This window comes from Pseudophryne corroboree, chromosome 12 (genome assembly GCF_028390025.1).
Source record: "Pseudophryne corroboree isolate aPseCor3 chromosome 12, aPseCor3.hap2, whole genome shotgun sequence".
Classification (NCBI taxonomy): Eukaryota; Metazoa; Chordata; class Amphibia; order Anura; family Myobatrachidae; genus Pseudophryne; species Pseudophryne corroboree.
This window is the reverse complement of record NC_086455.1, coordinates 41767873-41782873: the sequence shown is the minus strand read 5'-3', so window position 1 is coordinate 41782873 and position 15001 is coordinate 41767873. Positions and strand designations below refer to the sequence as shown.

Genomic DNA, 15001 nt, shown 5'->3' with positions numbered 1-15001 from the left:
ACAGCAGAAAACACAGAGTTAATAAGCAACACAGCGTATTAACAACACAGTTAGTGTACATACACAGCAACCCCAGACAGCCCTGCATGGAGTGACACAGAGAGGATTGGGACCAGCACACAATACCACAGCCCAAAGCAAAGCTCTGCTGGGTATATTTATCTGATTGTAATGTTCACAGCGGTGTAACCGCTGACTAAATGCTCCCCCCCTTCCTATCAGACCCCCTGGTACCAGTACAGTGTGGTTCAGTGGCCTCTGGAGGAACAGTGTCAGCGTGCAGCCTGTAGTCAGCAGCAACAGCAGGAAATGGCACCTTCCAGCCTCTGGTCCCACTCTCCAAGAAGCCCCGACCCCTCAATGGCGTGCGGTCCCTATAAGATTATACTGGCTTCTACTGTGCAAAATGTGTAAAACAGAGAATATTAATCCCCCTGTTTGTCATGAGCCAGTGTGGGTTCACGGCGGGCAACGCAGCCCGAGTCCCATGACTGCTGCGCCCTTATGCCGCCATCGTCACTGGGGACCCACTAACCGGGACCCCGGTTTAACACTCACCGCACCGCGTCTGATCTTCGGCATCTGTTAGGGGTGGCGGCATGCTGCCGGCGTGGGCTCATGCTCTGGGAGTGTGAGAAACAGCACCTCAGGAACTTAATGTCCTGTCAGCGGAGATACGAACCATTAACTATATTAAGTCGGGTTGGTCCCCCCCCTAAGTCCCACGATGCAGTCAGACTGGTTGCCAACCAGTGCTGCCTGAAAAAAAAAAAAAACTAACATAAATTCTGAAGAAAACTCTCTGGAGCTTCAGAGAGTGCACCCGGCTCCTTGGGCACATTTTTCGAAACTGAGTCTGGTAGGAGGGGCATAGAGGGGAGGAGCCAGCACACACTAATGATTCCTAAAGTGCCAGGCTCCAATGGACCCAATCTATATCTCACGGTACTAAAGTACATTCTCCAGTATCCACTAAGACGTTAGCGAAAACAGGGTTAGTAAAATATTGTTCCTAAGTATGAGGACGCGATTCACCGCATTATCGTGGTGAAGCGGGTCCTCGCTACGGCAGCATGTATTATCCTGGCTGATTCCGATATGGAGTGCGTTATGTCACCCTTCCGGTGATACGCATCCTCCCATATCAGCATTGTTTATCGTCGGCAGTAATGTGTAGTGTGCATGCTCCGGTTCACACGGGAAAGGCACACCGGGAGTATGTGACGGCGCCGTCACCATCTTCCAGCATTCCAGCACACAATACCACAGCCCAAAGCAAAGCTCTGCTGGGTATATTTATCTGATTGTAATGTTCAGCATTCCTTGCACTAGTGAGCTATCAACAAACTGACAGAAGACCCGCAGCGTCATATCGAGCTGGCTATCTCCGACAAGGTACAACACGTCACAACGTATTTTCATACATTAGGAGCATATTGGCATTCTATCTAAAAGATAGAAGCGCCGATAAAGCCAAAGGCGCATATCGCCCCAGGCTTTCCACCCGAATCAAGCTGTTCAAACATTGGGGGATCGGCTATCTGCAGCACATAACGTGCGCGGAAAGCACATCACCCCTATAACCAATTTTCATAAATCAACCCCACAGTGACTATGGGGTGTATTCAGTTGCAGTTTCCGACTGTTTTAGGTCGGAAGGGGTTCCGACCTATTCAAGGCTGCCTTCTTTTTTCCGACAAGTAGGGAAATCTGACTTGTCGGAAACCTGTCGGGTTTGGCCGGGCATCAAATACTCACATGTCGGATCCTTCCCGTCTGAAAGGATCCGACATGAATTGAATACACCCCTTAGAGTACAAGACAAGTACATGGCATACCAAAATTTCTGCTTCAGCGGACAGGACACTGAAATAATTATCAGGGTGGCAAATCGAGGGCTAGGTGCCATTGTAGGGAGTACTTGGTTATTTTTTAAATTTGTGGGCTTACCTTCTCCCCAGAGGATCCAGAATGTCCCTGTGATACGTCTCTGAGAGAGCAAACCAGGACAGTGATGGCTCAGTCTCTGGAGTCACTAGTTACTACAAGAGTATAGCAAATGTGGTCCCGGCATCTGGGCCTTCTCCTCGGGAGGGTGAGTGATGGTTTGCAGGGTGCAGTGGCACGTGTTACTTCTAGGTCAGAGAGGGGGAAGAGGACAACACTGGCTGCAATGTCTACTGCTCCAATGTGTAGTGAGATAGAAATAGCCTCACTGATTGTGGTCAGTTCAACCACAGCTGTTGCTATGTGACTGAGGGGGGGTTGTATCAATGCTTCTAAAGAGTGGAGAATTCACCCATAGCAACCAATCAATCAGATTCTAGGTTTCATATTCAAATACATTTTTTTTAATAAAAGCATAGGTACAAGCTGATTGCTATGGGCAACTGCTCCACTTTTCCACACTTTTAAAGATCTCCTGAGTTACTGTATCGTTGTTGCTGTGACAAGGTGTTGATGATGACTTACCTCCGATGAATCATTATAACTTACTGGGCAAATATTAACTTCTGGTACATAGCGGGACTTATATATTGTGGGTGGCAGATGGTGTCATAGTGTTTTAACTTGTATTTTTCTATTCTAACTCACAGATGAATTAGATAATATGACTGGCATAGAGAACATTGTTTTCCCTCAAAGATAAATTGCAGGAGAGCAGAAGACGCTACGTCTTTACAATCTGGAGTAGCTGAAGGACAGGAGGCAGTGGCGTAATTACCATAGGTGCAGGGGATGCGGCTACTATGGCATAACGTGTGCAAGGGGCACTACTCCTGTGTGGGCATAACAGGTGTTTGGGGCACTACTACTGTATGGACATAACAGGTGTTAGGGGCACTACTACTGTATGGGCATAACAGGTGTTTGGGGCACTACTACTGTATGGGCATAACATGTGTAAGGGGCACTACCACTGTCTGTGCATAATGTGTGTTAGGAGCACTTTAGTGTGAATAATGGACACTATTGTGTGGGTAATGTGAATTGGTACTATTATGTGACCGAGCTCCTTCCCCATGAAGCCACGCTCCTATACCTTTGGCGTGCACTGGCCTTATGTTGAATATGGGGGGAGAGGAGGCACCAATTCTCTTCCTGGCACAGGGCACCAAAATGTCTAGTTATGGCAACTTACAAACTGAGCTCCAGTGCCCGGAAGCGGGGTTATAGAGGAGGCGGTGCAGTGCATCCTGGGAAGTCAAAGCTTTAGCCTGTTGGTGCCTCGGATCAAGATCCAACTTAACACCCCGATGTATTCCCTGTGGAATCCCAGTGTACCACGCTGCAGAAACAAAATTATTCTTATAGGGGACATCTGAAGGGGTTTGATGATATATGCAGGAGCCTTATGGCATACAAGGGGCATGAGAAGGGATCTAATGGCATATAAGTGGCTCAAGGAGGCTGATGGTATGAAAGGGGCAACTGGATGCGTCTAAGAACATATGAGGTATCTAGTATGGTATGATGGCATATAACTGGCCTGTGGAGTGGTCTAATGGCATGTGCAGACATCTGATAGTATATAATGGGCATAGAGTCTGATGGCATATCAGGGTCTTGTGGAGGTGCCCATAGAGGAGTTGGTGGGAGGGAGGGTATTCACACTGACATCACTGCAAGATATGAGGGAGTCCTGAGTAACAACCTCAAGTGGAAGAGCCCAGTGGAGACAAAGGTTGAAGTGTGAGCATGTTAGATGGAAGACCCCCTGGATAGTGGCATAGTTATAAGCAGCAGAGTTCCTGGATATATAGGACGTCAGTATGTCTGCCTGAAGAAGGTGTATGCAGTGGGATGCGAGGAGAGAAGGTCCCGGTGTGATGGGAAGTGACACACATTAGATGTGCGGCCAGGAGTGTCCTGAATTTAATAATAATGTCCCTTTAAATCACACACACACAAAACCATGGACAAATGGCCACTGCTTAGTAAATATACCCCAATTGTAGGAACACCAAACACAGCAAAAGGAGCGTGAAGGATGGGAGTGAAGAGAATATATCCATACTGCAAATGCTGCTGCAAAGTTCTTTCCTGGTGTACAGACGCGTGTCTGACTATGCAAGGACAGACACCCACTTTCCATATATGCTTAAATACAGCTTGGTGCATCTTCACTGTAGATGCATCATCAAAACTTGGTGCAGGGTCTTATTTGTCTGACTGTGGCCTCCTACTGTATGTGAATGATTGTATCCCTGTGTGCAACCACTATCTGCAGCAACTCCTTAAAACGTCCATAACATGGACCATTATGGCGAGTCTGTTAAGCCACCTCCCTGTCCCCAACCAATACATTTTCAACACATTTCTGAGAGCCTCAATCACAGCTAAGATTGTGCGCACCACACTCACAGAAAATAAACTTGCTTCACTGCGTCCGGCCCAGAGTGAGCTTAAAAAAAAAGTTACCTCCTTCCTTACAGACTCTTCCATAAGTCTAGGATCTTAATAACATGTGACTTTGTATACATCCAAGCTGAAAACGGACCATTGAAATGTGCAGGATTGTATACAGTATACACTGCAAATGGTGTAGAGTTGTTGGAATTACAGTTGATGAATATTTATGTCCCTATACTGCTACTGGGGAACAGTATTCTTATATTAGTACAATGACACATTGGCGAAAATTCAAATGTTATGGCCCCCGATCTCCCGTCTAAAGTGACGATAGAACGCAGGGGGCGATATTCATTTGATGCCCCCTACCGCGCCCATTAGCTGCGTAAAAGCGGCTAAACCTGACTAAAGTAGTAGGCGCAATCGGGAAAATGTGCCGTTGGGTGCCCAAACAGATCACTTTTCACACATTTCAGCTTGCCACCCCCGGCGGGTGCAGCCGATCACGCTCGCATAGAGCTACATTTGAATATCTCCGTTCGGCGCCATCTAGTGACTGCCGGACAAAAAAATCATTTGAATCTCGCCCATTATATCCAGCGGCCCCTGCAAGTACCCTGGAAGAGTTCGCCAGTGGTTTTGTTCTTCCTTCATGTAAATGATTTATGGAATACTGTGACACTGTTGCTCCCCAACGAGTAAAATATATAATTGAAAAACAAAGTCATTTTATATAGTCTTATAAAGATGGTCGTAGTTTTTTGAGTAGTTAAAAGGTTCCAACAGACAACAGAGATATTTAATATCTGTCTCCACAATAAGGAAAATAGAAATGATGTACTAAAGCGTCGTAACACAGAGGAGGCAGCCATTTTGCCAACCGAACCACTTGCCTGGTCACAGCCAATACATTCACCTGCAACCACTTTGGACCTCGTGCCTCACTTATGTCACAGGATCCCAGTAAATGGTTAGGCTGTTTTGAAGAATAAAGGTTGTCATGACTCGTCTCAACTTTCTCCGATTTGTTATTTATTTTTTGGAGTCTGGTCAGAGGACCATGCTGTATATCTACTATGCCTTGGTTTGTCAAAGCAGCTGATCATCGTCAATAATTATTAGTAAATCAGGCTTGCTTACCAATAGTTCTTATTGCTGTTTGAAAACTATTGGTCTAAGCGGCAGATGATCAGAGGCTTTGAGAACCTGACGCATAGTAAATATACCCTCATGTGTCTAATGATTTTTAAAGATCGTCTTTATGATAATTCTAAAATTGAGGATAGGGACTAAAGGTCTTTTCTTTTCAGAGATTTAAAATATATAATCACAAATGAGTCCATCCCACTGATTTTAGTCAGGTTTACAAAGAACACGGGAAGCAGTTACTTAACCAACCGCTGGGTTACCGAACAAGGACACTATCCCGGCGTCAACATTCCTACGCCGAACTGGATGCTGGCGTCACAATACCGACAGCTGGCATCCCGAACGTCCTGACAGCGAGAAGCGCTGACGGCCTGCCGTGGGGTAAGGGGAGGTTATGTTTAGGCAGAAGAAGGGGGGTTTAGGGGGAAGCGCAGGGAAGGTTAGGGACCGGTGAGGGAGGGTTAAGCTCATAGAAGGGGAGGTTAGGGTTAGAATCAGAATTATTGTCCAGGTATACTTGCGTATACTAGGAATCTGTCTTTGGTTTGCTATACAACAGCCAAGTAGGTAACAGATAAGCAAGGGGGGGAAGTAAAGTCAGACAGATAGGTAATACCGTAGGGACACAAGTTAGTTACATGTATATCTAGTCAGTCAATGTTCAGAAGTTCAGCAGGTGGACCGCTTGGGGAAAGAAACTTTTGAGGCTTCTGGTGGAACTGGCAGGGACAGCCCCCTAACGCATGCCTGAAGGAAGCAAGTTACACATGCTGTGCCCGGGGTGTAGCTGGTCTTTTACTATCTTCATTGCCCGCTTTTTAGCTCTGGACAGGTAAAGGTCATGGACTGAGGGAAGGTCGCCCCCGATGATTATCTCTGCGGCTCTGACCACCTTTTGGAGCCTGCATCTGTCCCTTGCGCTGTCGGAGCTGTACCATACCAGTATCACGGAGCAGAAGCTTCTGTGGGATGTTGAACTTCCTTAGTCGCCTGAGGAAGAACAACCTCTGCTGCGCTTTCCCGACAGTGGCGTCAGCGTTGGACCCCCATTTAAGGTCCCGGTAGATTGTGGTCCCTAGAAACTTGAAGGAGTCCACTAGCGATACCACACTGTCAGCAATCGTTAGCGGAGGTGCATTAGCTGACTCCTTCCTGAAGTCCACTATCATCTCGACAGTCTTGAGGGGGTTGAGCGCAAGGTTGTTGTGGGTGCACCACTAGGCCAACCGGTCTACTTCCTGTCTATAGGCCGATTCGTCCCCGTCCTTGATGAGGCCAATGACGGTGGTGTTATCGGCGAATTTGATGATCTTTACTGATTGCGACTCTGGAGATGCAATCATTTGTGTACAGGGAGAAGAGCAGGGGTGAGAGGACACAGTCCTGAGGGGAGGTGAACTCCCCCGCTTTCACCACCTGTGTTCTGTCAGGAAGTCTACTATCCAGGAACAGGTAGCTTCTGGGACCCCTAGGCGAAGTAATTTGGGGTGGAGGATGCTGGGGACAATTGTATTGAAGGCCGAGCTGAAATCGTCAAACAGGCACCCACAAGTGAGGGTTAGGGACCAAGCGGGAAGGGTTAGGGTAAGGCACCTGTCCATCAATCATTCATACTGATCCCATTTGTTCAGATCCAACCTGGACAAGTGTGTATCTACCTTAAGTTGACAAATAAAGCTTGAGGAAGGCAGTGCAGAGATTTTTATTGTTTTGTAGTGGGCCGTAAATGTCCTTTATTCCTCTAGCAGTCATCCGTTATAGAGGCATAAACCCTGTGTATTGGTGCCAGGGAAGAGGTGATACTACATAGCTGGACCACATAGAAATAGAAAACAACAACCATAAACCTGATACAATGACAGATTAGTGGAATTACCTCATGGAAACAAGCTTACATCACGGACGGTGTAACAGGGAATCCATTACATGCCCCATGACTCCATTTTACATCGTCCTTTATATCTTAAACCCAATTCACAGCTTATAAATCAGAAAATATTTGGCTCTAGCACACAAACTGTAGATGCACAAAACCTGGAATAAAATCAAATGTAATTTCCAAATCTGTCCCAAAAGCTAAAATGAAGAATTGACTTTTATTAGAAAAGTGTTTTAATATTTAACGTTGATGCATAGTGGTGACTGCAGTCCGTTTAATGCTTCCCATAATGTCGTTTCCAGTCTCATCGACTTCAATCTTCTTTCGGCATGTAAATGGTGAGGTCTTCCGCACAGCTGGGAGTAGATCAGTACACTGATCGCTAGCTCTGCAGTCCAGCTTCTCTGGGCACTATGGCGCGTGGTTTGCTAGCCCGATGTAACGGCAAAGAGCAGCCTCCAATTAGCATTATCGAGGCTGGCCAATAAGTCCTGCTCTGGCTGCCAGAGCCTCGTTCTGCTGTATGTGGTATTCCTGAAATCTCATCGATATTCTCTGCGTCATTTTCAGATATTTCTGTAGACAGTGCTCTGAGCATGTGATCTAAGAGTGAAGGCAGACAATTACATGTCAGTGACGTGTAACATTTTACACGTGTGTTGTAAAACATATATAGCAGCGAACTTAAGAAGGACCCATCTCCCTAAATAAAAAGCTCCTTTGTAAGGGATTTTTACTGTAAATAAGTTGCATTATGCTCACAGATAGTAGTAACATCCACTGAAAGATATATAAACATCTGAGGATCCGTAGCTATGAGACTAGGGTTAGATCATGAGGGACTATAATCCTGATTCAGAGCTATACGGTCCCGTACGCTGCTCCTGGGCAAAATATGCTAATGCTGCAGCCGCCTGGAAATGAATGGAGACGCCCACCGGCAGCCTATCAGCAGCGGCAGTTGCAGAAGATTCGATAATCGACCGTCTGATTAGCCCTAAGGTCGTGCAGGATTGCCGTGTGTATTCAGACGCTGGTACCATGGTTTCTACATACGGGATTGCAGTTGTAGGCTGAGACGCGCCCCTGAAAACGGTCACTGTGGTTCTGCCGCCACTCCCTGTTACCTCCCCTAAACTCTCACTGACAATCACTTTGCAAATAAATATTTACTGCGAGCGACATCACTAAGGTACCGTGCTGCCTGCGCAGTGCGGCTTATATGTGTGCGCTGATTGCCAATAACTGCATAACATAGAGTACATCTCTGAAACAGGCCCCACGTGAGTATTAGTGCATCTATCAACAGACAGTCCATGGAAATTTATTAGAAAACAACAATGCGGTAAATGAAGGGTATCTGGTTTCCCTTTTACAACTAGATCATTTTGTATTACATGTTTAATAGGCTTTTATATCATTAGCCTTATACTGAAAGATCACTGACTTTTTTGCAATATGAACGTTGTCGTTGAGCGAAAAATAAAATCAGTGGTATGTGTGGTACCATTGCTCTGTGCCATGGCTGCATTATGCAGATATTAGATTAGTTTGCGTGGGTAATGTCAGATGTGATGCTTTCTGTCACTGGGTCACCGTGATCCTGTTTGTAAACCCCCGGATTCTACCAAGCAATAAACAAATGATGCATCACAAAAAATGCCTCTCTCCACTTCAGTCTATCCTGAATGCCGCTGCCCGTCTCATCTTCCTTACCAAACGTACTACATCCACCTCCCCTCTCTTGCAGGACCTTCACTGGCTACCCTTCCCATTCAGAATCCAATTCAAGCTTCTCACACTCACCTACAAAGCCCTCACCCACTCTTCTCCCTCTTACATCTCTGACCTTATCTCTCTTTACAATCCCACCCGTCCTCTTCGCTCTGCTAATGAACGCCGTCTCTCCTGTCAACTGATTACCTCCTGCCACTCCTACCTACAAGATTTTGCACGTGCTGCTCCCTATCTCTGGAATGCTCTACCTCTCCCCCTCAGACTCTCCACCTCTCTACAAAACTTCAAACGGGCTCTCAAGACCCACTTCTCCACCAACCCCAGCCAATTCTCCTCCTAACCTTCTTGTCTATACTCACTGTCTACCATGTCTGTGTCACTCTGGTCTGTTAACCTCTCACCTTTTAGATTGTAAGCTCGCAAGAGCAGGGACTTCTTTCCTCATGTTCCTTTCCTTACTTACACTATCTTATACTCCATACTGCCTTTGATGGCACCTAACCCCGGGTTTTCTATACCTGTCCTATTTTGTCCTGTACTGTAAGTGCAGTTTTCTTGTTTACTCATTTTACGATGTTCTGTGTAATGGGCGCCGCGGATCCCTTGTGGCGCCATATAAATAAAGGATAATAATAAATAAATAATAATAATAATACCATTTATAGACAACATTTACACACACACACACAAAAATAGAAGGGTTCATTATGAATTTTTAGCGCAAAAATACATAATGTCTGTGAAAAGCCACAAAGCTATGTATTTTCGCTGAAACAATGGACATTTATCGGGGATTTGGCTTAAGGCAAAACCAAACACCCTATAAGTGCCGGCATCAGGGTAATAAGCATCGGCTATCAGGATAGACCCCATGAACCAATTAGCCGCTGTAAATGACAGCGGCTAATTGGATATCCCCCATTGAATGCATGCAATTCCTTATCACTTTTGTAAACCATATTGTACAATATGGCAGCAATTATCTGTAAATATCTCATTTGTCCCGTATCAGCAAACGGAAGAAGTCATTAGTAATTGTGCTCCTCACTGGTACATGACGGAACCTACCTCTTCAGCCTTAACATCGCGCGTTGTAAAGTCTTTCACACAATCCAGAAAGCAGTTTTCTGTTAGTTTATTATACGTTCCAAGAAATTCTTTAAACTGCAATCAAAAATGTACAGAAATGACACATACAAACAGCACAATGATTGCCTTTAGCTTATTCTAGGATATCTGCTGCGGCTCCTCCATTTCTGACAGAAGCCGCAACGCCAATAGGTTTCTAGGGGGGGTTGCGATGTTGTCCAATTTACAATGTGAAGCATTCCTGAGATTGGCCCCCGCAGCAAACACCATCTGTACAGATCGCAAAAGTATTGACGAGAACATAAGACCTGCTAACACCCTGAGGACATTGCAGGGACAGACTCCTTTTGAAACCCTGCGGGTGTAGATTGTTAAATCCCGGCGTAACAACTGTATACTGCAATGTGATTCTAGGCACTACTGTCGCACCCCAGAATAGCGCTATACATAACATATGACCAGAGATGCACTTTTCATAGCTGTGCAGTTATGATAGTGATACATGCAGAATCAGTCTTGGACAAGACATGCAGGTGACCTACTTGAAAATGTGTATGAAAAGTGATCTACAAACTACTTGACCTGCTCACCTGTTTAATTTGATCCGATTCGGAGATCTGAGCTGCCATAATCTCTAGGGGTTACAATCAGTCACCTGGTAGGAAAGCAAGTAAGACCATGTTAAGGGAACACATAACACCCATCATTAAGACGCTTTATTATGGAGACGCATCCCCAGAAGCTTCAGATCTCGGTAACACATATGCACTGAAACATATGTAACAAGCTTGTGTCAGTCGTGTTTTGAACATGTACTAAATGCGCTTGCTAGTGCTTAATAAGTCGGTCATGCCGCGTTCTCAATCTTAAAACTTTAGGTGGGGATGAGCCTGTAGGAAACTGTTCATACTATTTTTTAAAGCGTCTCTTAAAGGGGGTACACACGGAGAGATCCGTGCTTAAATTCTAAGCAATCTGGCCAGATTGCTTAGAAATTAAGCACAAATCTCTCAGTGTGTAGGGTGCCGGCGACATCGATGCACGGTCCCGCGCGTTGCTATCACCGGCTCTAGATTTGGCATGCATGCAAAATCTAATGAGATTGCTCATTTCACCGCTGGGTGAAATGAGCGCCCCCCCTCCCTCGCTCAGCACACATCTCCCCTGTGTGTACGGGGCTTTAGAGGAATGCAGTCACAATGTCAACATGGTAAATGTAATCTGCAAAATGTCAACATGTTCAAAATATCAACATGTGAAATGTGCAATACTGCGGATCGGAAGGTTAGGGTCATTCCTCTACTCTGGAGGCTGGAAGTCATCATCAACTGACCGCTGAACCCAGACGACACCTCTGAAGCCGCCTGCCCCGCCGAACCCAGACGACACAGCTGAAGCTGCTTGCCCCACCAAAGCCAGATGACACTGCTGCAGCTGCCTGCCCCGCCGAACCCAGACGACACCGCTGCAGCTGCCTGACCCACCGAACCCAGACGACACCGCTGCAGCTGCCTGCCCTGCCGAACAAGGTATGTCACTGATCCACCCCTGGGACTATTATATCAACATGCTAATCATGCTAAAACTTCATCAGAGCAGTAGACATGATGAAGGTCGATAAAATATACCCAATCCCATCTCAGGTGCTAGTTATCATTGGAAAAGCTTAGTAACAGAGAATAGGAATTAACAAACCCTTAGTCCAGTGTTTCCGATAACCTACGTACAGTCCAGATATTTGTGTAGTGGGTGCACATAATTGCATTTGCCCTGTCACTTTAGACGGGGCGGTATTCAATTGTATTGGCACCCATTGTTTTATCACACCCAGAAGTGCCAGATTTAGCTGCTTAAAACAGCTGAACCCAACTAAAACACTTAGGACAGGACACTTTACGCACATGTCTGCTAGCCAGCTCAGGAGGCTGCAGGAATGTCGGCAGAATTTCCCGTCAGAAGAAACAATTGAATAGCTGCTGTTGGACAGGCACAGGAGAACACAGTGACAACTGAAACGACCCATGGAGAACATATAAACTCCACACAGATAGGGCTCTGGCAGAGATTGAACACATTATAATTTTTTTTTGTGTGTGTGCAAGTTAGAGACATTAGTGTCATTTTGCTAACACAATGTTGTAAAGTGCACGTGTGGATGTTTTGGATGGCTGGGCCTTGTGGAAGGTTTGACAGAAGCTCTGGGTGAGTGTGGGTTTGAGCGGCATGTGATAGAAGCTAAAAGGGGCTTGTGAGAACTCTTCATTGATTAAATGAATTGTTTTAATGCTGTACTGAGATAAGGTGCAATATGTGGCCCTTTGTAAAGGTCAGAGGAATATGCATGCAGCTCTTAAGGATTGATAACGTATGAAAAATCACATGCTAACTTCATGCAGGAAATCAATATTACAATGACCAAAGCGGAAGTACAAAACTATAAATTAACCCTACATTACGTATTGGGCAACTGCCACTTACACAGCATCACATGCCCATAAATTTCACATGCACCAGAAATTTGTTATAAAGTACAAAAAATTACTATACACAACCATCCAATATCATCTTTAAAGAAAAATATTTATGCGGTTACATCGCAATTTAGTCACCATATTTTAGAGTCTTGCGGTGACCTTGAGTAAGAAACCTCTGCAAGGTCATGCACCTAAATTGCTGCTAAAAAAATGAATACTGCACATAGACATGATTACATGCATCGCCATCACATTCAACACAATTATACATCTACGCTGCGATACCCCGAGGTCACTAATCTGGTTTCATCCATTTGCAAATTTGTATTCTAAATATGGAAAATATCTAGGGAACAAGTGACTCTGCAGTTTCCATAGAACTATAAATCCCAGCCTGCCCTGAAGGAATGTTACACAAGAGGTAGAATACTACATGAGCCCCTAATGGACATGAGGCTGCTATAGTTACCATGATGATGGGGGTGGTCACTGTGTCAGGCAAACAATGATGCTGCGCCCTAATACTGCTCAGTATCAGTGTACACTTACATGCTTTTCTACTGATTGCATTGACAGCTCCCCTACCTACCCCAGTAACACTCACTGACCTGCCCCCAACTACCCCAGCAGCAATCACTGTCACTGACCTGCTCCCAGCACCGCTCACACTCTGATCACTCAGCTGCTCTCCTGATTCCCCTTGCCGGGAACACGTGGGAGGATCTCTGTCTATTCGCAGGAGCACATTCGACACATGTGTGGATCTTAGCAGGGAAAATGCAAAGTACAACCCAGGCCCAAAGCATTATATGTTCTTGCTTATTATTCTTATGTATTAGCGTGGTGTGGTTTTTTTTTCACATTTTTTTTATTATTATGTTAGCTTTATGCTGAATATTATAGAACGAATGATCAGATATATTTACTTCACGTTGCTGAGCAACCCTAGTATTAGCTTCCCGTGGAAACAGTGACAGATTTATCTAGTTCCTAGTTATTTTGGAAATATGAATCTTCTTTAGCAGTGGTTCCCAAATTTTTTTGAATCATGGCGCCCTAGAGTATCAGAATTTTTACACGGCACCTCTAGGCCGAATGTTTCTTATTGAGAATTTTAGAAAACAATAAGTAAATTATGTTTATGTGTCATCCTTAGTTTTTTTAGTGTGGCGCGGGACAATATTTGCTTTTGTTTGTCCTCGTATTTTATAATTGGCAGCCGCAAATACTGGTTTTGTCTATTACTTTGACCAAAAATAGTTTGAATTGGTCCTGGACCACCAATCCAAGGCACCCCTGCTAGTGTCCTGAGGCACCCCAGGGTGCCTAGGCACACAGGGGCAGATGTATTAACCTGGTGAAGGCATACGGAAGTGATAAACCAGTGATAAGTGCAAGGTTATAAACGCACTAGCCAATCAGCTGCAATATGTAAATTAACAGGCGCTGATTGGCTGGTGCGTGTATCACCTTGCACTTATCACTGGTTTATCAGTTCCTTATGTCGTCTCCAGGCTTAAAACATCTGCCCCATTGTTTGGGAACCACTGTTCTATAGTGTGACTGACAGCAGGAACAGATTAACATTGCGCCGTGATTGCTGCATCAGGTCTCTGCCTCCTACACCCAGGCACATACATACCTCCCAACATGACCCTCTCCAGGAGGGACACCATGCTCTGCTCCTGGACTGCCCTCTTAATGTAGGATTGCCATCACCTGTGCTGAAACTCCTTTCTTATCCATTAACCTGATCAACACAGGTGATGACAATCACATACCTCCCAACTGTCCCAATTTTCACGGGACAGTCCCGTTTTTGGGGGACTGTCCCGCTGTCCCACCCGCGGGCCACAGTGTCCCGCGCTGGGGGGGGGCAGTTGGGAGTCTCTATCACTCGCTGCCCTGCTTAGCAGAGCAGCGGTGAATAGACGCTGTGCGCACGCGCACAGCGTCTATTCACTAGAGACAGAGGGCGAGGGGGCATGCCAGCTGCTCACAGAGCGCTGGGCATGCCCCCTCAGTGACGAAAACAGGGGCGTGGCTCGCGATCGTGGGTCCTTCCGCAAAGCCACGCCCCCTTTTGTAGGCCACACCCCCTTTTCAGGAGCGTAGCCGCGCGTGTGTCCCTCTTCTGGTAGGGTAAAAGTTGGGAGGTATGCAATCATACAGTAAGAGGGAAGTCCAGGAGCAGAGCAATCTGTCCCTCCTGGAGAGGGTCATGTTGGGAGGTATGCACATATGGCTGAATTGTATTTAGATTAATTATAGAGTTGCCACCTCATCCCTTTAATCATAGTTGCCGACTTTTGGGCTGCTC

The 15001-nt window shown here is 45.7% G+C and overlaps 1 protein-coding gene across 5 annotated transcripts; it reads right to left on the bottom strand.

Annotated features, from left to right (window-relative positions):
• Positions 1–7188: 7188 nt before the first annotated feature.
• TIMM9 (translocase of inner mitochondrial membrane 9) lies at positions 7189–14380 on the bottom strand. 5 transcript variants are annotated; one of them, XM_063946524.1, is made up of 4 exons: positions 14324–14380; positions 10798–10862; positions 10187–10282; positions 7189–7984 (listed from the first exon to the last, which is right to left on the bottom strand). In XM_063946524.1, the coding sequence occupies exons 2-4, from the start codon at positions 10834–10836 to the stop codon at positions 7850–7852; spliced, it is 270 nt and encodes an 89-aa protein (XP_063802594.1). In that variant the 5' UTR covers positions 10837–10862; positions 14324–14380; the 3' UTR covers positions 7189–7849. The 5 variants fall into 5 exon arrangements, with proteins under 5 accessions (XP_063802594.1, XP_063802590.1, XP_063802592.1 ...); XM_063946520.1 differs by lacking the exon at positions 14324–14380 and adding an exon at positions 13329–13456; XM_063946522.1 differs by lacking the exon at positions 14324–14380 and adding an exon at positions 13231–13318.
• Positions 14381–15001: the final 621 nt, after the last annotated feature.